Source organism: Panthera onca, chromosome A2 (assembly GCF_046562875.1).
Source record: "Panthera onca isolate mPanOnc1 chromosome A2, mPanOnc1 haplotype 2, whole genome shotgun sequence".
Classification (NCBI taxonomy): domain Eukaryota; kingdom Metazoa; phylum Chordata; class Mammalia; order Carnivora; family Felidae; genus Panthera; species Panthera onca.
Window position 1 is genome coordinate 25,621,795 of NC_138340.1, and position 23,815 is coordinate 25,645,609.

The 23,815-nt window shown below is 37.6% G+C and overlaps 1 protein-coding gene and 1 non-coding gene across 3 annotated transcripts in view; one reads left to right on the forward strand and one right to left on the reverse strand.

The window, feature by feature from the left end:
* Positions 1-23,815, reverse strand: part of DNAH12 (dynein axonemal heavy chain 12) — a 211,253-nt gene that overhangs the window by 168,496 nt on the left and 18,942 nt on the right. Inside the window, exons 9-17 of one of the 2 annotated variants that reach the window (XM_081794954.1) lie at positions 22,148-22,336; positions 21,206-21,362; positions 20,475-20,566; positions 19,403-19,581; positions 15,937-16,072; positions 12,846-12,971; positions 10,866-11,000; positions 10,324-10,517; positions 9,345-9,588 (exon numbers count right to left, since the gene is read on the reverse strand). In XM_081794954.1, the coding sequence (XP_081651080.1) occupies positions 9,345-9,588; positions 10,324-10,517; positions 10,866-11,000; positions 12,846-12,971; positions 15,937-16,072; positions 19,403-19,581; positions 20,475-20,566; positions 21,206-21,362; positions 22,148-22,336 (1,452 nt within the window). Of the gene's footprint in view, positions 1-9,344; positions 9,589-10,323; positions 10,518-10,865; positions 11,001-12,845; positions 12,972-15,936; positions 16,073-19,402; positions 19,582-20,474; positions 20,567-20,862; positions 21,170-21,205; positions 21,363-22,147; positions 22,337-23,815 lie in introns of those variants that run through there. The other variant, XM_081794955.1, reaches the window with a different exon arrangement.
* On the forward strand, positions 2,274-2,380 carry LOC132679913 (U6 spliceosomal RNA). Its single transcript, XR_009610399.1, has one exon. It is a non-coding gene; the product is annotated as a U6 spliceosomal RNA (small nuclear RNA).

Consider the following 23,815-nt stretch of genomic DNA (forward strand, 5'->3'; position numbering starts at 1 on the left):
TCCACGTAAAAACTTGCCCATGCATAATCATAGTGACATTATTCCTAAGAGCTAAAAAGTGCAACAATGCAAATGTCCATCAACTGATGAATGGATAAACAAAGTGTGGTACATCCATACAGTAAAATATTATTCATCAATAAAAAGAATGGGGGGTGCCTGGGTGGCTCACTTGGTTAAGCCTCTGACTCTTGTTTTGGGCTCAGGTCATGATCTCATGGTTCGTAAGTTTGAGCCCTGGGTCAGGCTGTGCACTGACAGCACAGAGCCTGCTTGGCATTCTCTCTCTCTCCCTCTCTCTTTGCAACCCCCACATCTCCCTCACTCTCAAAATAAATAAATAAACTTAGAATGAACGATACATGTTACAACACAGAAGAACAATGAAAACATGCTAAGTGAGAGAAGTCAGTCACAAAGGCCACATATAATATGATTCCATTTATATGAAATGTCTGTGATAGATAAATCCATAGAGACAGAAAGTGGATTAGTAGTTGCCATTGTCTTGGAGGAGGAGGAAATGGGGAGTGACTGCTATTAGCTACAGGCTAACTTACTGGTATAATGAAGATGTTTTAAAATTAGATAGTGGTGATGGTTGCAAAACTGTGAATATTCTAAGAAGCCACTGAACTGTATGCTTGAAAGAGTAAATGTTATGATATGTGGATTATATCTCAATAATCTATTGAAAAAATACAAGCTAATAACAAACTGTAAGCTAATGATAAAATTATAAGTACATAAGAATATATTTTTTCAAGTTGAAAGCAATCAAACAACATTACCCAACACTAACTTTGTTTCCAGCACCATATTACAGGGCACGGGTTCCCCCAATTTTTGGTTTCACAACAGGTGTTAATAACAATTATTTAAAACTTGTGTGACGAGGGGGAGCAAAAAAAAAAAAAAAAAAGGTAGGTGGTGTGTCCTTTCAATGCCATCTCAGGTACAGGGCCACCTGAGAAAAATGTAACTAAAGACTGTATTATGTTCAACTCATTGTTTATTATTCAAAGTCCCAGACATTGTAAAATTATAACTTGCATTTTTTTGTCCAGGAGAGGTGCAAATAATTATATCTGAAAAAAAGGTAAGTCCAAATATGTTTATTTGGTTTATTCTGTATGACATTAACCAGCTTTATATCAATACTAGCAATCTTTTTTTAACATTCCTTTGCTAAATTGCCCACAAATACTCAGCTCCTGAAATGCTCTTTGAACCAGACTTACCACCTAACTGGTTCTCTCATTAATTAATAAATAGAATAAAATATTTGACACGTTTATTTTTCTAAATTTTTTTAGTGTTTGTTTTTGAGAGAGAGAGACAGAGACAGAGACAGAGTATGCGTGGGGGAGGGGAAGAGAGAGAGGGAAACACAGAATCCAAAGCAGGCCCCAGGCTCTGACCTGTCAGCAGCCCAATGCGGGCCTCGAACTCACAGGCTGTGAGATCAAGACCTGAGCCGAAGTCGGACGCTTAACCAACTGAGCCACCAAGGTGCCCGACACGTTTATTTTTATATTTGTATGACAGTCATGTTTACATTTTTTTGCAAATAATAATTTAATTAGGTAATGTTTTAAATTGGAAGATCATAGATTATCCAACTTTTCCTTTTTTTAAATGTTTATTTACTTTTGAAAGAGGGAGAGCAGGGGAAGGGCAGAGAGAGAGGGAGACAGAGGATCTGAAGAGGGTTCCACACTGTCAGTTGAGAGCGCAATGCAGGGCTCAAACTCACCAACCAGGAGGTCATGACGTGAGCTGAAGCCCGATGCTTAACCAACTAAGGCACCTATATTATCCAACTTTTCATTTTGATTAGTAAGGACCTTGTTTTTGATTTTCCATTTTTTATCACCATCATGTGTTTTTGCTTACCATTATATTCCCCAGCATTCATTGGAACTTGGTATAACATAACAGGTGCTCAATAAGTATTTGCCAAATAAAAGAATTTTTAACATCTATGAAATAGAAAGGACATACTCTCAAAGTGAATAAATTTATCTTTATTAAAAATTCATTATTGAGCACCTGGGTGCCTCAGTCAGTTAGGCGTCCAACCTCGATCTCACAGCTTGGGAATTCAAGTCTCACATCAGGCTCTGTACTCACAGCTCAGAGCCTGGAGACTCTGCTTTGGATTCTGTGTCTCCTTCTCTCTCTGTCCCCCCCCCCCCCTCCTGCTAGCACTCTGTCTCTCTCTCTTAAAAATAAACATTTTTTTAAAAAAAAAGAAAGAAAAAAGCATTATCGTGCTCACTTCGGCAGCACATATACTAAAACTGGAACGATACAGAGAAGATTAGCATGGCTCCTGTGCATGGATGACATGCAAATTTGTGCAGTGTTCCATATTTTTTAAGTTATTTATTTATTTATTTAGTAAATCTCTACACCCAACATGTGTCTTGAACTCATGACCCCGAGATCAAGAGTTCTGTGCTCTTCCAACTGAGCCAGCCAGGCACCCTGAAGCATTCCATATCAAAAAATAATAATAATAATTCCTTATCCTCTCACAGAAGGTGAGAGGCTAGAAGGAGCTGAGTGTAGAATAGGCAGCCTGCATGGACAGTACCTCAGTAGGAGGCTGGAGAGGAAACAAACTCTATACTCAACAAGTCTTAATGACCTAGCATATGTCAGACTCAGTTACAGTCATGGAGATACAACAGTGAACAACACCATCAAATCATTACATGGTCTTTATTCTGTGATTTTGCCATTTACCGGTAAAAATTTAATCATCAACTATCACAGTCCTTTGCTGTGGAGTTTATTTTATTAAATTTTACTTATTTATTTTGAGAGAGAGGGAGAGAGAGCATGAGCAGGAGAGGGGCAGAGAGAGGGAGAGGAGAGAATCCCAAGCAGGCTTCGCACTGTCAGCATAGAGCATCACAAGGAGCTTGATTTCACCAACCGTGAGATGGTGACCTGAGCCGAGATTAAGAGTTGGATGCTTAACCCACTGAGCCACCCAGGCGTCCATATTTTAAAAGGGAAAAAATATTAACTCCATGTAATAGTAGGAGTAGGGTCCTAAAAACTCTCATGATGAAAGAATATAAGGAAAATGGGATTAGAAGGAATTAACAAAAAGTACATATATGAAATTCCTTATTGACTTTCTATATTCATTTACAAATACTTATTTAGCATCTACACTGTTTAGTATCTACATCATTGTTAGTGATTATGATATATCAATAAATTAAACAAATATCCTTTGTACAAACTTCCAGTGATAAAGTAAATACGCTCTGGGGATACAACATACAGCATGGTGACTATAGTACCATACTGTATATTTGAAAGTTGCTAAGAGTAGATTTTAAAAGTTCTTACCACAAGAAAAAAATCTTGCCATTATGTGTGGTAATGGATGTCAACTAGACTTATTGTCGTGATCATTTTGCAATGTATACAAATATCAAATCATTACGTTGTACTCCTGAACCTAATACAATGCTATATGTTATTTATATCTCAATAATGATTTAATTATATGGTATGTTAAGGGGTAATAAATGATACAGAAAATAGGGAAATTAGAGCAGGATAAGAATCAGAACCAGTGGGGGTATCAAGCAAGATGCTCAGGGAAGGCTTCCTGGATATGGTGATAATTTGAACAAAGATTTTAGGAGGGGAGGATATGAGACAAGAGCATATGTAAGTGAAGAGAACAGTAGGCAGGGGTAATAGCTGAAGCACAGGCCCTCAGGCAGGAGGGCTTAAGAAACGAGAATGGGGGGGCAGTATGGCTGGGGCATCCGCTGTGAGGGGCAAGAGAAGGTGGAGGCAAGGTCAAAGAAATAAAGAAAAGTTCAAGTGAAGTTAGAGGGATAAAGAGGAGCCAGATTATGGAGTGCTATGTAAACTTTTTATCTGCGTAAAACATGAAGGCTTTGCAGAACTTTGAGGAGAGGAATAACATGATCTGACTTAATTTTTCTAGTTGCTCTATTTTTAACAGACGATGGGGTGAAGGTGGGGCAAAGGTAGACACAGGGAAACCCATTAGGACCTTTTTGTAGAAATCCATGTAAAAGATGATTTAACGTAGACCAGGGCAATGGCAATGGGAGAGTGAATTTTGAGTTTGCCACGTAGTTAGATATCCAAGGAAAGGTTACAAGTAGGAGGTTGTATATATGAATCTTGGGACTGGCTAGAGAAGTCTGGGATACCAGTTAAAGATTTGGGAGTTGCCAGCATATAATCATGTATAAACTCATCTATATTTTTGATGAGACTGCTGAGATCATCAAGAGAGTTAGGGTAGATAGAGAAAAGGACCAATGACTGAGCCCTAAGAACTTCCAACATTAAGAGGCTGAGAAGAGTAAGAAAAAATAGCAAGGAAAAATATAGTGATGCTACTAGTGATATGGGACAGTTTATTTATCTTCCATCTCAAGATGACTTCCAGAGATGATGACACTATGCCACGGTGATAGAGATGATGATGATGTGACAGTGGTGATAAGAAAAGAAAGGAGAGGGGTGCCTGGGTGGCTCAGTCTGTCAAGCATCCAACTCTTGGTTTCTGCTCAGGTCTTGATCTTGCAGTTTGTGAGTTCAAGCCCCAAGTCGGGCTCCACACTGACAGCACAGAGCTTGCTTGGGATTCTCTATCTCTCCCTGTCTCTCTGCCCCTCCTCTTGTCACACACCAAAATATTTAAATAAACTCACTCTCTCTCTCTCTAAAAATATTTAAATAAACTTAAAAAAAAGAAAAAAGAAAAGAAATGAGAATATCATGAGGATAAATTTAAAAGGATCATATAAGCTAAATGTGAACAATGAACTGTAACTAACTTCCTTACTAGGCAAATTAGGAAAAAAAAAAAGACAGAAAATTTAAATTAACAACATTTGGAGGACTTCAAGCTGTATTACAAAGCTGTAATCATCAAGACAGTATAGTACTGCCACAAGAACACTCAGATTAATGGAATAGAAAACAGAACTCAGAAATGGACCCACAAACATACGGCCAACTAATCTTTGACAAACCAGGAAGAATATCTAATGGAATAAAGACAGTCTCTTCAGCAAATGGTGCTGGGAAAACTGGACAGCGAAATGCAGAAAAATGATCCTGGACCACTTTCTTACACCACACACAAAAATAAACTCAAAATGGATGAAAGACCTAACCATAAAACAGGAAGCCATCAAAAGCCTTGAGGAGAAAGCAGGCAACAACCTCTTTGACCTTGGCCGCAGCAACTTCTTACTCAACCCGTCTCCAGAGGCAAGGGAAACAAAAGCAAAAATGAACTATTGGGACCTCATCAAAATAAAAAGCTTCTGCACAGCGAAGGAAACAATCAGCAAAACTGAAAGGCAACCAACAAGAATGGGAGAAGATATTTGCAAATGACATATTAGATAAAGGGTTAGTATCCAAAATCTATCAAGAACTTCTCAAACTCAACACCCAAAAAATAAATAATCCAGTGAAGAAATGAGCAAAAGACATGAATAGCTGCTTCTCCAAAGAAGACATCCAGATGGCCAACTGACACACGAAAAAATGCTCAACATCACTCATCATCTGGGAAATACAAATCAAAACCACAAGGAGATACCACCTCACACCTGTCAGAATGGCTAACATTAACAACTCAGGCAACAACAGATGTTGGTGAGGATGTGGAGAAAGAGGATCTCTTTTGCACTGCTGGTGGGAATGCAAACTGGTGCAGCCACTCTGGAAAACAGTATGGAGGTTCCTCAAAAAATTAAAAATAGAACTAGCCTATGACCCAGCAATTGCACTACTAGGTATTTATCCAAGGGATACAGGTGCGCTGTTTCAAAGAGGCACATGTACCCCAATGTTTATAGCAGCACTATTGACAATAGCCAACGTATGGAAAGAGCCCAAATGTCCATCGATGGATGAATGGATAAAGAAGATGTGGTATATATATACAATGGAGTATTATTCAGCAATCAAAAAGAATGAAATCTTGCCATTCGCAACTATGTGGTTGGAACTGGGGGGTATTATGCTAAGTGAAATTAGTCGGTCAGAGAAAGACAAAAATCATATGACTTCACTCATATGAGGACTTTAAGAGACAAAACAGATGAACATAAGGGAAAGGAAACGAAAATAATATAAAAACAGGGAGGGGACAAAACAGAAGAGACTCATAAATACGGAGAACAAACAGAGGGTTAGTGGAGGGGTTGTAGGAGGGGGGATGGGCTAAATGGGTAGGGAGCATTAAGGAATCTACTCCTGAAATCATTGTTCTATATATGCTAACTAACTTGGATGTAAATTTAAAAAAAAAAAATTAAATTTAGGGGCGCTGGGTGGCTCAGTCGGTTAAGCGTCCGACTTCAGCTCAGGTCACGATCTCGCGGTCCGTGAGTTCGAGCCCGGCGTCGGGCTCTGGGCTGATGGCTCAGAGCCTGGAGCCTGCTTCCAATTCTGTGTCTCCCTCTCTCTCTGCCCCTCCCCCATTCATGCTGTGTCTCTCTCTGTCTCAAAAATAAATAAACGTTAAAAAAATTTTTTTAAAAATTAAATTAAAAATATATGAAAAAAATTTTAATAAAATAAAATGAAAAAAAAATTTTTAAACTAATTAACAATATTTGGAATTGGAATGAAAAGGGAATTATCCATACAGATTCTTCAGACATTAAAAAGATAATAAAAATATCATGAGCAACTTTATGGTAACAAATTCAACAACTTAGAAGAAATGGAAAAGTTCTTTGGATAATACAACTTATCAAAATTGACACAAAATTAAATACAAATCTGAATATCCCTATATATATTAAAGAAATTGAATCCTTTTCAAAACCTTTCCCACAAGAAAATCCAATGACATCACTGGTGAATGTGCCTCTAAAATATTTAAGAAACAATTAATACCAATTTTATAGAAAACTCTTTCAGAAAATAGAGAACATAAAACTCTCCAATTTCTTTCATAAGGACATCATAATCCTGATACTGAAACCTGGCAAAGACATTACAGAAATGTTAAGACCAACATCTCTCCTGAATTTAACCCCAAAAATCCTCAATAAAATGTTAGCAAATAATAAACTATGGAAGTACTAGAAGAAAACATTATCTTGGAATGAGGAAAGCATTTCTAGCTATAATTTAAAATTCAGTAGACAAAGGAAAAGAATGGGGGCACCTGGCTGGCTCAGTCATTGGGGCATGCGACTTTTGATCTCAAGGTCATGGGTTCAAACTCCATTCTGGGCATAGAAATTACTTAATAAAAAAATAAAAATAGGGGCGCCTGGGTGGCGCAGTCGGTTAAGCGTCCGACTTCAGCCAGGTCACGATCTCGCGGTCTGTGAGTTCGAGCCCTGCGTCAGGCTCTGGGCTGATGGCTCGGAGCCTGGAGCCTGTTTCCGATTCTGTGTCTCCCTCTCTCTCTGCCCCTCCCCCGTTCATGCTCTGTCTCTCTCTGTCCCAAAAATAAATAAAAAACGTTGAAAAAAAAATAAAATAAAATAAAAATAAAAAAGGAATAGAATGATGACTACATAAAAATAAAAAACCTTCCTTTTCCATTTACTTCAGGAACAATAAATCTAAATTCAAATAAAAAGGCTTCTGCAAGGCAAGATACATGATAAATAAAGTAAAAAAAAAAAATAATAAATATTTGCAAAATACATCATACATAGAAAAAGCCTAATGTCTTTAATATATGTGAATTACATATATATATACTTACAATATAATACCCTGGGAAATTAATGTGTCTTAGAAATATTAATATAATCAATACTAATGTATAAATAATATCTATATATATTATATCCTAGAAATCAGTAAGAAAAAGATCAATAATTCAATAGACAAATAGACAACGATAAGACCAAACATTTCACAAAGAAATACAAAACATTCTTAAATATATAAAAATATGCTTAACGCTTTACATAATAAGAGAAATAAAATTCTCTTATATTAGCAAAAACTCAAGTTTGATGATATTCTCTTGTTGAGGGTGGTGAGAGTTTAAACTGGTATAGCCCCTATGTAAGGTAATTTGACTATAGATTTTATGCTGGCATTTACTCTTCTGGAATTTGCTTTGTAGTCATACTTGCACACATATGAAATCTTATACCAGTATATAACACTATATAGGTGTAACAAAAAAAAGAGAAAAAGTTTGTATGTGATGAGGAAAGGTCTCTAAGATAAAGTAATCAAAACAAAGAGGGAAAATAATACATATAGGACACTGTATTTTATGTAAAAAGATGGAAGAATAAGAACATATGTTTATATGGTTGTATGTGTAACAAAACTCAAGTGTATACACAAAAGTAGTAACATTGATAATCTGAGTTATACAGGTAGAAACATGGGAAGGAGACTCTTCAGATATATCTCTATTTTTTAAGCCACATAAATATATTAAATATTGAAAACGATTTTAAGTAGTTTCTTTAAAAAAAATCCAGGTAGCTCATGGAATCTCTGAGAGTGCTAGATACAGACACAAACAATGCTTAAAATCCCATCCAAGTTTCCACTGCATTGACAATGGAAATGGCACCACCCCTGGAACCCGGCCACTACTGCCTAGGGAAGCTGGAGGCCTTATTAACTGTCACAAAAACTGTTAGTATTTATTCATTAAAAATGACTTGAGGGGTGCCTGGGTGGCTCAGTCAATTAAGCGTCCACCTCTAGATTTTGGCTCAGGTCATGATCTCACAGTTTGTGGGTGAGAGCCCTACACTGGGCTCTTTGTTGGGTATGTGGAGCCTGCTTGGGATTCTTTCTCTCTCCCTCTCTCCTTCTCTCTCTCTCTGCCCCTTGCCCCACGCCTTCAAAATAAATAAATAAACATTTTTTAAAAAACACAACTTGAAGCACGGGAGGCTAAATACCTTGCCTAAGATATGCTACTAGCAAGTGTGAAATTGTGATACAAACATAAGTGGTATGCCTTTAAAACTCCCCCAACTAACTGCTATCCTGTGCTGTTGCCCTTAGATTGGCTGACTGGTCTGCTCTGGTAATTTTTTACCCTCTTTATATCATTGTAGTTAGTCATTCTAGTCTTTTCTATTTGCCACACATAGTTCTATGAAAGGATTGCTTTCAATGACTTTATTGGGGAAGAATGAAGCATGGATTTAGTAATAGATCAAGTAATAGATCTACTAATAGATTAGTAATAGATCAAGTTTTCCAGATTCAGCTTTGGTTTTGCTTCTAAATCGTTCTATTTCTCTTCATTAGCACTGGATGATGTGAACAGCTCTGGCCAGGACTTTCTAAAATGTCATTAAATGTGTTCATACCTTAAAAACTTTAATCTGCTCCATTACTGTGGAGCACATAATAATAGTAGGATTCTCTTTCGGTTCTTCTTCCAGTTTGTCCTCTCCCAGAGACCGCTTTTTTGCTGCCTTTCTTTTTTCTTGCAATTCTTTCTTATGCTTCATTTGGAAAAATTTCAGTGTCTTAAAAACTTCTCGGGAAAATTCATCTACATCAGCTTCCATGTTTTCCCCATTGAGGTCCAAAAAGCCTCCATCCATCCACCTGGATTGAAAGAAAAAATACTAAACTCAGAAATGTCTGGAGTGTAAAGGGGGACTTAGATATTCTTTAGGCTCGACTCTCATAAGAGAAACAACTGTGGGCAAGAGAAGTTACGTTTTTCTTAATCACACAGGTAGAGCTGATGGTAGAGAGAGAAGATTAACACCATCATCTCAGCCACGCTGCATGTGCTACAATACATATCAGACTGTAAATGGATGACTAAGGGTAGCCAAATAAAATGCAGGTTTGACTCCAAAAATATTAGTCAAATTCATTAATTGCATAAAAAAGTGAATCAGTTCTGGAAAACCCAAGTGACACTTTACATATTATATTGGTAAGGGTAGGTGCTACCTTACCAATGGTTGACACTTCTGTGTGACACTTGGTTCTCTTTCAAATGGATGAATATGTCCTACTTTCAAACACTTAACCAACAACAACATCAAATATCACTGCAACATTTTACAAGTCCTTCCATATCATTTGCTTAATTTTTAAAAAAATGTTTATTTACTTGCGAGAGAGTACTAGCAGGGGAGGGGCAGAGAGAGAGGGGGACACAGAATCCAAAGCAGGCTCCAGGCTCTGAGCTGTCAGCACAGAGCCTGATGCGGGGCTTGAACCCATGAACCATGAGATCACGACCTTAGCTGAAGTCGGACGCTCAACCGACTGAGCCACCCAGGTGCCCCAGATTTGCTTAATTTTTATTACACTAACAAAAATTACCGTTTTTCTGTTCGCTGCCACTTGAGAACAAAATTAAAAAACTTATGATAGGGCTCAATGTTCACTTTTAATTTATCCAGTTCAGGATATTTTGTCAATTCCCATTTGAAAAGTTCCTCTTCCTTGTTAATAAACTGAACTGCTTCTTCAGACTCCTGAATACGTTTCTGTAGTTGCCTTACATCTGTCACATACTGAAAGCAAATAATTGTTTATCTCAGGAAATATCCAAGTAATGTTATTAAAATAAGATTATATGACACTGCATGGGCTGTGTTCTTGCATTTATATTAAGGCTTTAAATATCAACTTCACAACAGAACTATGGTATAGAGTACAGAGCAAAATGTATGGGTCTGTCTATTTTACAGGTAGAACACTAAGTCACAAGAAAGATACATGAATAGTACCAGCTCAGGCCTAAGAGTCAGACCTTGTTTGCCAGAGTAAGCATATGTTTTTCATGTTTTTAAGTGTATGCAAACATGTCGTGTATTAATCTACAGGCTTGTCATAGCTACCGTCTTCTGTGTTCATCACACCTGTTGCATGCGGTCCAGTTCTGCAAATTCTGTAAACTCTTCCATGCGGCGTGATTCCTTTTCTATTTCCAAAATCAGTTTCTCTCTCTTGGCTATCAGCTCATTTTCTTTTTCATGTTTTGCATTCTCAATAAGCTTTTTAAGAGACAATTTAATCAGGTTATTTTGTTACAAAGGAAATTTATCAAATCAGAAATCTGAACGCTTTTTGTAGTAATAAAAACCACCACAGAAGTAAAAATGAGTACAAGAATGAAACACCGACCAGCATAAAAATGCAAATAATAATAAACCACACAGAAAATTTTCCCTAGCTTTCTGAAGTGATGGTAACAATTCTTACATATTAATTAGATACTTTATTTAACAGATAGATCCCGAGTGTCAAGAACTATTCAACACGTTACTTATATTAGCACAGTTATTGTTATTATTCTTATTACTTCAGACATGAAGACATTTAGACTTACAGAAATCAAGAGGTATGCCCAACGTCACAAAGTCATAAAAGTCAAGATCTGCATTAGAACTTGGGTTTATCTGACTGAAGTCCATGCTTTTTATTACTACACCATCTCACTTCCCACCATAGGAGAGACTGCTTTACACTAGAACTTTTCCAAAATCTAAAGTATACTCAGTCTGATACTGGGCAAGTTACTTAACTTCTCTGAGACTCATTTTTCTCATCTATGAAATGGGGAATTAGGAACACCTGGGATTTTTGCAAGTATTAAATGAGTTACTAAATGCAAAGCACTTAAGGCAGTGCTTACTATTATTATTATCAACTTACAATAGTTCTGACCTCTTTTTTTTCTGTTTCATTTGCAAAGTTTTTATTAGGACCTTTTATTTATGACCTTTAGAGCTCATAAATAACATTCTTTTTTTTTTTTTTTTTAATTTTTTTTTTTCAACGTTTTTTATTTATTTTTGGGACAGAGAGAGACAGAGCATGAACGGGGTAGGGGCAGAGAGAGAGGGAGACACACAGAATTGGAAACAGGCTCCAGGCTCCGAGCCATCAGCCCAGAGCCTGACGCGGGGCTTGAACTCACAGACCGCGAGATCGTGACCCGGCTGAAGTCGGACGCTCAACCAACTGCGCCACCCAGGCGCCCCAATAACATTCATAATCTGGCTCTGCTTACTACTTTTTCCCTCCAAGAAGTCTCCCAAAGTTATAAAAAATAGAAATTTATAAATATACATTGAGAATTATGCACAGTTTTTACACAATAATAGTCAGGTCGATGTTTCCAGCTGTCTAATCATCTCCCAGGACCTCTCATCCGAAACAGAATGACGGACTCTGAAATCTCGACAGCAGAAATGGCAACTCTGGCCCCAACCCACCATCCGCCCTCAGCATCACGGCACTGGGCAGGTGTTGGTTTTGGACAGTCATGGCAAAAGAGGAACTGCAGAAATGCTAGTTGGGATGGTGGTGCTGTGAGCAGAGGACAGCAAGCCGGGAAGGTTTCAGCCCTGTATCTGCCACAGCTCATACCTGGGACTGTATTTAAACTCTTGGTCCAAGAATCATCAAGAGCCGAACCACAGACTCAGCATAGGCCCAATCTGACTGTGGCCAACTGGAAGAGTTCCAGGCCATTACAAACCTGAAAAACGCTTCCTTGGTCCAGAGTTGGGGAACCCAAATGTCTCCCTAGTCTGTCGTCCTCAGTCACTAACAAGCAGCTCTTTCCTTCCAGGCAATGGGGTGGAGTGCCTGGAGCTACAGTGAGGCCAGAGGGACATGGTAGCTGCTGTCAAGTAGTTCTGACCTCTTTAATGTCAGTCCCACTTCTTACCAGACCCTGTATTAAGCCTAACATCCTGTCCTAAGCCTGCAGGACCATAAACGTTGCTGTCCCCAAACTCATATTAACACACGAAGTTACTTTTTAAAGGTAGATTAAATAAATGTGCTTAAAACGTCAGAATACAAAAGTACATACTGAAAAATATATTCACCTCATCATTTTCATCAAAGATGGGATTAATTTTCCAAGGCCACATAAGGACAGTTGAATTTAAAGCTAAGTCTTCTGGAGGAAATAGGAAAACATCTAAAAAGTAACTCATTCGGCGTTTGGATTCCTACAAAAGAAAACTCCAGGTATAATACACCATATAGGAAATAAACGCATTAGGGAAAAGAAAAGAACCAACAATTTCTCATACTCTTTCAAATTTCAATTTGACTCAGATTATTAACTGATATTTCATATTACCCAAATCACATGGGTATTTCAGTAGCTGTAGGATTATTTACTTGCTTCACACCACACAGCTGTAGACTTCTATGCTGGAAATAAAGCATTTTAAAGGTTTTATCTTTAAAAAATTTTTTTAATGTTTATATATTTTTGAAAGAGAGAAAGACTGCGTGAGTGGGGGAGGGGCAGAGAGAGAGGGAGGCACAGAATCCGAAGCAGGCTCCAGGCTCTGAGCTGTCAGCACAGAGCCCAATGCGGGGCTCGAAACCACCAATTGTGAGATCATGACCTGAGCTGAAGTCAGACACTTCACCAACTGAGCCACCCAGGTGCCTCTAAAGGTTTCATCTTGAAGTTGACTAACCATAAAGGTACTCTTGGTCCTCCTTGTGCATGACTGAAAAAGGTGATCAAATATGCAGCTTTTGTTTGACACTTTCAACTTTTGATTTCAAAGAATTTTGTATTTTTGGGGTGCCTGAGTGGCTCAGTTGGTGAAGCATCTGACTTCAGCTCAGGTCATGATCTCATGGTTCGTGGGTTTGAGCCCCATGTTGGGCTCTGTGCTAACAGCTCAGAGCCTGGAGCCTGCTTCAGATTCTGTGTCTCCCTCTCTCTCTGTTCCTCCCCCACTCAAACTCCCTCTCTCTCTCTCTCTCTCTCTCTCTCAAAAAATAAATAAAGACTTAAATTTTTTTAATGAATTTTATATTTTTTATTATTATGTATTTATTTTTGAATCTTTGGTGACATAGATTTTGGCATCTTTTGTTTTGTTTTGTATCTTCAATGACATTATCACCTTTCTCACCTACCACTGACATTGTAATCTCACCTACCACTGCAATTGTCCAGGAAGAGTTTGGGGTGAAAGTCAGATCCTGTTTCCCATAGTAAGTACATGTTTTTCTTACATATTTTTCCTCTTTGCAAAGGGGAAAAATAACCTTTAAACCAGTAGACTGGCATGAATGGATAAATTGAGGACCTTTACCTCCTATCGCTTTCATTGATACATATGCAGTGCTGTAATTTTTAAGAATTAAAATACATATTGAGGAGGGCACCTTTTGGGATGAGCACTGGGTGTTGTATGGAAACCAATTTGACAATAAATTTCATATATTGAAAAAAAAAGAATTAAAATACAGACTCAAAGATCTAATTTACAAGTTTTTGGTATGACATATATAGTATATATGTATATAATATGTATATAATGTGTACAATGCATATTATATTGCATGTAGAAATATAACTTTCAAAACTTCATCTATGCAATTAACTATATTAATAGATTAAAGGAGAAAAAGCATAGATGCAAAAAAGAAAGGATCTGATAAAATTCAACATCCATTTATAATATAAAAAAAAAAAAACTGAAAGGTACAGCCTCCAGTTATGGAATGAATACGTTACGGAGATAAAAGGTACAGAATAGGGAATATAGTCAATGGTATTGTAATAGTGCTGTATTGTGCAAATATGGTAACTACATTTGTGAGCACAGCATAAGGTACAGAGTTGTCGAATCACTATGTTGTAAACTTGAAACTGATGTGACATTGTGTGTCAACTATACATCAATTTTTTTTTAAAAAAGGGGGGGAGCTCAAAATAAACAAATAAATAGCACCTAATAGAAGAGCGCATACTAATCCGATAAAGGTACCTATTAAAGAAACACACACACACCAAATGTCATACTTAATAGTGAAATATTGAAAGCTCCCCCTTTGAGGTTGGGATCAAGTGATTACTGTACTAGAGTCCTAGTCAGTCCATCGTAGCAAAGAAAATAAACAAGATTTTGGAAATGTGTAATGTTTATGAGGATAGAACCAAAACTCTCATTATTTGCAATTTATATGATGGTTTATGTAGACATCCCAAAAGAATCTCAACTATTAAGAAGGGAAATAAAACATATGTAACATTTTTGAAGTTAAAGTTTTTAAAGAAAAAAGAAACCTCAAAAATTAAGAAAAAATTTAGCAATAGATATTAAGGTATACATAACAATAAATTTATATTATAGCCCTAAGTAGAAAATAAATATCCCTTAGTTCATAGTGATATGAATAAGTAATTGAATAAATTAATAAGTGGAAAAGCAGACAAATCTCTCATGCAGAAGAAATCCAAATAAATTATGTAGCTACTCCATGGTAAAGGAGGAGAGCATAACTCCCCAATTCTGAAGTGTGGGTTGCATATAGTGACTTCCTTCCAGAGAGGACATCACAGAAAGGGGGAGAAAAGAGTGGAGAGACTTGATAAACACTATTTAAGACTAGTGGTCAAGGTCAACATTAATAGTGATAAGTCATGTTGATAATATGTACCCTTCATACGATGTGATGATGTGTGTACACTTAACCTTTGTGATTCTCTTTCCAAAAGCCCACTACCTCAGTCTAGTCAAGAGAAAAACATCAGATGAATTCCAACAGAGCGCCAGCCTATGATATACCTGACCTGTACTTCTCAACACTGTCAAGGCCATTAAAAAGCAAAACAAAACAAAACAAATCTGAGAAACTATCAGAGCCCAGAGGAGCCTAAGAAAACACAACTAGAGGGGTGCCTGGGTAGTTCAGTTGGTTAAGTGTCCGACTTTAGCTCAGGTCACAATCTCACAGTCGGTGGGTTCAAACCCTGCATCAGGCTCTGTGCTGACAGCTGAGAGCCCAGAGCCTGCTTCGGATTCTGTGTCTCCCTCTCTCTCTGCCCACCCCACCCCCATACTCTATCTCTCTTAAAAATAAACATTAAAATAAAATAAATAAATAAATAAATAAATAAATAAATAAATAAATAAAATATTGTAATTAAAAGATTCTTACCTTGATCCGTAAAATCAACTCTTGAATCCCTATAGTCCGAGCTTTTTCTACATAAGATATCAGATCCATCATCTCTTCTGTTGTCTCAGGGACTTTTAATGCATGCTCTTTAATTGCTTCAAAATCACTGCAGATACTGACACAATGCTCTGCTTTACTATGGTTATAGTAATTAATGCTATATCATATTTGATATATGTGTTATAAATATTACAAAATATGAACCGTGATAGCCTCAAAATATTAAATCACTAAGACGTCTTGAAACATTTAAGGACAACTTAGCTGATGTAACTTGGTATACATCATACATCTACAAAAATCTATGAAATTGACATAACGTTTTTATGTAGAAATTATGGTATATTAGAAAAAAATTTTCTATGGATCTCTTCAACTCTCTTGAACATCCAGCTAAGCAGTGTGATGTAGAGTGTACTTAGGAATGGTAAGCAGGCCAATGTGAATACAAAGAAGGGGACATTATGAAGCTGGAGAGGTGAGCAGTAATTAGATCATGTAGGGCTTAATATGTCATTCTTGATTTTCAAAAATTTAGGAGGGATGCAACAAAGTGGACAATGCCAAAAAGACAGGTGATCCTACGAGGGCACTTTCACCTTGCTAGAGCAGAATCTGTGTCCCTTTGGGAGAGACAGTACCACAAAAGACAAAGGCAGACAAAATGAGAGCAAATGATTGGCCCAAACAGATGCTAAACTAAACAGTGAGTAAGAAAAGCGTTCTTTAATGATTATTTATTTAATAAACTGTACCTAGTGGCACACATTCCTCCTTTTGATGTTATCTATCTCAAGTAGGGAATTTAAATGGAAAAGAATGAAGGAATGAACTAGATAGAGGAAACTGGACAAATTTTCAGCTGCTCTTATGTCATGGGTTTATAATAATATACAGTTATTTTGTTGGAAGTGACAGAATTTTCCAGAAAAGTCACAGATACCACAAAAATAAATACCAAAAAATGTCATGTTAAACATAAATCATTTTTTGATTAAGGCATTGTTGTGGCTCTTATTCCATGGGATTGTTAGAAACGAATGCTTTGCCATTGTTGATATCTTTTTGTGTAGTACACTTTTGTACAAAGCATGCCTGACAATACTTCACTTTTTGACAGTCAAATTTTAAGTTTGTTTGTTTGTTTATTTATTTATTTATTTATTTTTGAGATAGAGCAGGGAAGGGGCAGAGAGAGAGGGAGACAGAGAAGCCCAAGGCAGGGCTCCAGCCCACGAACTGTGAGATCCAGACCTAGCTGAAACCGAGACAGACACTTAACTGACTGACTAAGCCACCCAGGTGTCCCTGACAGGCATATACTTTTTGTTTACTTAAAAATATTTATTGATGTGATGGCTCCCTTCATTGGGTGACTATTCTACACCAAGCACAGTGCCAGATGCTTTACAAACATAATCTGTGGAGGTTCCTGGGTGGCTCAGTCAGTTAAGCATCCAACTTGAGCTCAGGTCATGATTCCATGGTTTGTGAGTTCAAGCCCTGCATTGGGCTCTCTGCTGTCAGCACAAAGCCCACTTCAGATCCTCTGTCTCCCTCTCTCTCTGCCCCTCCCGCTTGCCCCCTCATGCTCACACTCTCTCTCTCAAAAATAAACATTTAAAAAAATGTAATCTGTGATCCTAACATTAGTCCTTCAGGGAAAGTATTATTTTTCACAGCTGGCACAGCAGAAAACTGAGGCTCAGGGAAATTAACTTGCCTGGAGTTATAGAGCTAGTTCATTACAGAGCCAGGATTCAAATCTAGATCTTTCTGACTCTAAAGCACATGATTTTCTCACATTGCTTCTGGGAAAATAAACATACTAGCTAGCATTGATTGAATGCCATGTCCCAGGCACTGTGCTAGGTGCTTTACATGTATTAGTTTTAGTCCTTACAGAAGTTACAAACTAAGATTCTTTTGGAGACAGGCAGGTAACAGATGAATTAAATGAGTTGGATGATGAGTTGATTCAGCAGTGGGTGAACAAACCAAAGGACACATTCCACATAAAATGGAAACTGCTTCTCAGTTCCACCTACCACTGCAGGCCCAACAAGGCACAGTCTTCCCACCTTTTCAAGAAAAGTAAAAGATCTGGATTGTGTGTGCGTGTGTGTGTGTGTGTGTGTGTGTGTGTGTGTGTGTGTCAACATTTTGAAATTTTGACAGCTAATTCAAAATGTGTTTAGACAGGGGCACCTGGATGGCTCAGTCAGTTGAGAATCTGACTTCAGCTCAGGTCATAATCTTGCAGTTCTTGAGTTCAACCACCACATGGGGCTCACTGCTGTCAATGGGGAGCCCACTTCAAATCCTCTGTCCCCATCTCTCTCTGCTCCTCCCCTGCTCTCTCTCTCAAAAAATAAAATAAAATACAGGGCTCCTGGGTGGTTCAGTCGGTTAAGCATCCGCTTTCGGCTCAGGTCATGATCTCACGGTTTGTGAGTTCGAGCCCCGCATCGGGCTCTGTGCTGACAGCTCGGAGCCTGGAGCCTGCTTCGGATTCTGTATCTTCCTCTCTCTCTGCTCCTCCCCTGTTCTCTCTCTCTCTCTCTCAAAAATAAATAAACATTAAAATACGTTTAAAAAAATGAAACCCAGCATGAGACAAGGAAAAAGTGTCTGCATGACATATCCAACTAGCAAGCCACTAGTTTATGAATCTAATTTTACAACCACTCTGCAAAGTAGGTATTGCTGTCTCTATTTTACAGATGATAAAAATAAGTTAGGTAAGACCACAATATTGGGGTCAGGAACAATCCAAGATCTTCCCAATATCATTGAAAGTTTATAGTCTTTCTGTTTTCATGCAGCCTGTATCCAAACACTAGTTTATTTCAGTTTCTTAAAAAAAAAAAAATCCTGTGTTTCCTCAAAACAATTCTCAAACCATATCAAACAAACAAAAACCAGACCAATGGGACTACAAGGGAAAGTCCTTAGGAGGCAGCTGTGAAGAAAAAATTGTAAGAACTTATATTTTAATCTTTTAAAAATTTTTTTTTAAATTGGGGCACCTGGATGGCTCAGTCGGTTGGGCATCCGACTTTGGCTCAGGTCATGGTTTCACAGTTCATGGATTTGAGCCCCGCATCGGGCTCTGTGCTGACAGCTCTGAGCCTGGAGTCTGTTTTGGATTCTGTGTCTCCTCGCTCTCTGCCCCTCCCCCGCTAGCACTCTGTCTGGCTCCGTCCCAAAAATAAACAAACATTTAAAAATTTGTTTTTAATTTTTTTAAGTTTATTTACTTACTTATTTTTTAGTAATCTCTACACCCAGTGTGGGTCTCAAACTCACAACCCCAAGATCAAGAGTCACATGTTCTTCTGAATAAGCCATCCAGGCACCCCCTAATCTTTTAAACAAGAGTTATCATTAGCAAAATATTTCTTTTAACCCTATAATTCCAAGTTTAGCAATTAATTCTACTTACCTTTCATTTTCTTTTCTATGTTTTGAAGCTATGTCATTTAATAATATGTTTGCAAAGGCTTTTGCTTTGTTTGTTAGACCCGTCTTCAAATCTTCACAATCCAAACGCACCATAGGGAAATGAACCCACTGAGGCAAAAGCATTATTTCTGAGGCGAGACTGAGAAATCTTCCTATAAACTTAAAAAAATAAAAAAGCATTTAAAAATCAGATCCAAGTATATTACTTGCACAGCTAGAAACCTTCAAAACAAAGTACAAACTGTTGAGCAAAGATACCCTAAAATTTTTCCCACATGGCTCCCACTTACATTTCCAACTTCATCTTCTAAATTTGCTGTGTACTACATTCCTATGTTACCTATTCTTCACCTATCTTGGTCATGCTACAGTTCCTCTGTACCCATAAACATCTCCTTCAAAGCCTGGCTCACTATTCACTTCTTCAAGAAACTGTCACCAATATTCCGAAGCAGATGCAACCACTCCCTCTTCTGTGCTTCCACAACATCTTGTTCACATCTCCATTCCAGCACCTATCTGTACATATCATGGTTGTTAGTCCTATGTCTGACTTCCAGGCCAAATATAAGCTCCTGAGGATAATGTGCGTGTATCATTTATTTTAACGTCACCAAAACCTTGCTAGGTGTCTGAATGTGATGAAGAGATTTTTGTTGAAGCAATGAATGAGTTAATGAATGACTAAAGAAATTATGGGGTGAGGAGAGCCTGGGTGGCTCAGTTGGTTGAGCATCGGACTCCTGATTTTGGCTCACGTCATGATCCCAGGGTCGCGGGATTGAGCCCCATGTGAGGCTCAGCACTGAGCATGGAGCCTGCTTAAGAATCTCTCTCTCTCCCTCTGCCCCTCTCCCCCACTTGCTCTCTCTCTCTAAAATAAAATAAAATAATAAATTATGAAATGAACCTATGAATTTACTATAATGATGTTCTGAATGAGAAATTCTATTAACTTCAATTGAAGCATTTACTTTACAGGGAAAAAAAATTCACCCTAATTTTAAAACAGAAATTCAAAGGCACTCATGAAAAACAGAATTACCACTTACTTCTGTGTATTCATCAAAAGTATGATCTTCTGCTTGGAAAGTCTCTATCAGCTCAACCGCAGACCCATCAAGAAGCCAATTATATTTTTCAACTGAAAATCAATAACCTAATTTAAATCTCAACAATAAGACCCATTCAAAAAGATAAAGTGTTTTGTTGATATGGTCAGGGAAATGAGTAGACTATTCAATTAAATATTATTAATAGAGAATTAACATACATTAATAAAATAGACCTAACAAGCAAACCAGGTTAAACATGACATTTTAAAATAAAGATAATAGTGTATGCTAATGATCTTACAATAATATAGAGGTACTGTTAAGCCAGTTAATAGAAAGTTTTGATTAACAGAATGTCAAGTAACAATCCTGACCCCATACATACTTGAGGAGACTATAAAACTGAGCTGCAGTCTCTTCAAAACTATTCTTCGAAATTATCTTGATTTAACTCTTGATTTAGCTTTCTCCTTATTCCAACATCTCTTCTCTATATCTTTTTGCTTCATCACCCTGTTCCAGTTAACATTCACCCATTAGACTTGACAACAGAATTCAAGTTTCTTAGGTTGGGTTGGATCTGTGATTCTGCCAAAAACCATGCCTATGCTCACTTCTGGTTCTTCCTGCTCTTTCATGACAGCCCAAGACAACCAAATATCTGACCAATTTCTAGTAAAAATAAAAATGGTATTCTTTTACGATAAAATAATATATGTCATATATACCATATGTCTCATAATGTTTTCTTGCACCTTCTAAGTTATGATGTACTGCTGCCTTCAGTGTAGTAACAGCCCATTGTGACACATGTTCAGGAAGTTCTGTGTCCAGATTTACAGCTGGGGAAGTTCCTGAGAGCCAAGAGGGAACTGTTTGGACATTCTAACAAAAATTAAAATGACAATTTATGAAACCAGTATCTGTGCAATTGGGCTATACATAGAGCTTATACTATATTTTTAAACATTATTTTCATATTTCAACAGTCCAAAAAAAGATAACTTGATGAAAAATAATGATTTAGAGTTGTATATTTTTAATCTAATATAAAAACTTGCATTAGTTTTCTATCATTCAACAAGTATTTATTGAATAATTATATCTAAGTGATTATATTAGAATGTACAAAGAACAAACATGATGTGGATCTTGTCCTTAAGAAGCTCACAACTACACAGGGAGAATCAAACATGCACAAAAATACCAATTCACAGCTACAATAAAAGTTCTAAGAAGGAAAAACATCATTTCCATCCAGGAAATGTTACCAAAGAGAAAGCACGTTCTAACTTGAAATAACTTGGAGGATGGAAATAAAACAGAGTTATAACATTTTATGTACATGTCCACTTTATAGAGTTTCAACTCAGTTTAAATTTTTGAAAGAGGGGGCACCTGGGCGTCTCAGTTGGTGAAGTGTCCAACTTTGGCTCAGGTCATGATCTCGCGGTTCATGAGTTTGAGCCCCACATCAGGGTCGCTGTTGTCAGCCTGTCAGTGCAGAGCCTGCTTTGGATCCTATGGCCCCCTCTCTCTACCCCTCCCTTGCTTGCACTCTCCCCCCAAATAAATAAATATTAAAAAATAATAATAAAATTAAAATAAAATAATAAAATACTGAAAGAGGCCCATATAAAGAAACCCAATGGATAATGAAGACGAAATACCTGCAGAGCTTCAGTTATTCGCTCTACCAAACCCAAAACAACATCTTCCAAATCTTGAAAGGTAGGATAAAATTCCATTTTATCCTCATCAAATGTCAGTTCCATCTTAAATATTGGCAGCCCACATTGATCTTCTTGGTCAAAGAGCTTCACAAATCCTTCTACAGTTCTCTTTAAGAAATCCTTTAGCTGCATGATGTCGTAAATTAACATTACTTTAGAAAGTACAAATTCAACCTTTAACCTTTTAACCTTTTGTTCAAAATCAGTGAGCTATTACCTACAATTAATTCATTCTATCAATTCATTTACTCTTCAAAATTATCTTCATTCAGCACAGTATGTTCTAAGTGTAGTCTAAAACAATAAGTAGAATGATATATGCAAACTTTGATTTTTTTTTATAGACTAGCAACAATCCTAAAATGGCAACTCAGAATCTTCCACATTCTTCAGTAATTCTTTCCATGGTACAGAAAACATTCCAGAAAAACTAAACAAAGTGAAGATTAAGGGGAGGAGAGGCCCGACACCTGAGAATGAGGGTGTCATGGGGTGACATGCACGTGAGGTGAGGGACAGTTAGTATGCTAAAGCAAGCTGCTAAGGTTGATAGTTAAATATTCAAGAATTGTGTGAGCCAGTTACTAAACCCTTGGATGCTTGAAAATTACACTGTGGGAATATTTCCACCAGGAAATTGGCAAACACTACAAATTAGGGCTTCTCCCCAGCCTGGAGAGTTGGATTTCCAGCAAATCACCAGGTGAGGGTGAAGCCACTGGACATTAGAAACATGCACAATAAGGGGAACCTGGGTGGCACCAGACTTCGGAACAGGTCATGATCTCACAGTTCATGAGTTCAAGCCCTGTGTCGGGCTCTGTGCTGACAGCTTTGAGCCTGGAGCCTGGTTCAGATTCTGTGTCTCCCTCCCTCTCTGCCCCTCTCCTGTTTGCTCTCTCTCTCTCTCTTAAAAATAAACATTAAAAAAATTTTAAAAATGTGCACAATAAGTTACCAAACTATGAATAATGCATTCTTATGTAGAATCAACTATTTGAAATTTAGCCAAGGGGACAAATATAATGATCTTCAAAATGTTCCTCATCTCTATTTTTTATCAAATAATCATAGTCCTCTTAAGAGGATAAAGATAGAAAGTACATCATGTATATTAATTACAGAGTTATATACTAGATATTAAATGTGTCCTTTTAAGGATGTGTTGCAGGGCACCTGGATGGCTCAGTTAAGCGTCTGACTCTTGATTTTGGCTCAGGTCATGGTCATGATCTCATGGTTCTGGGATGGAGCCTTTTTTAATTTTTTTTATTTTTTTTTAATGTTTATTTATTTTTGAGACAGAGAGAGACAGAGCATGAATGGGGGAGGGGCAGAGAGAGAGGGAGACACAGAATCGGAAGCAGGCTCCAGGCTCTGAGCCATCAGCCCTGAGCCCAATGCGGGGCTCGAACTCACGGACCGCGAGATCGTGACCTGAGGTGAAATTGGACGCTTAACCGACTGAGCCACCCAGGCGCCCCTGGGATGGATCCTTAAATCGGGCTCTGCTCTGAGTGTGGAGCCTGCTTGGGATTCTCTCTCTGCCCCTCTCTCACTGGTGTGCTCTCTCTCTCAAAATAAATAAAAATTTCTTTTAAAAAG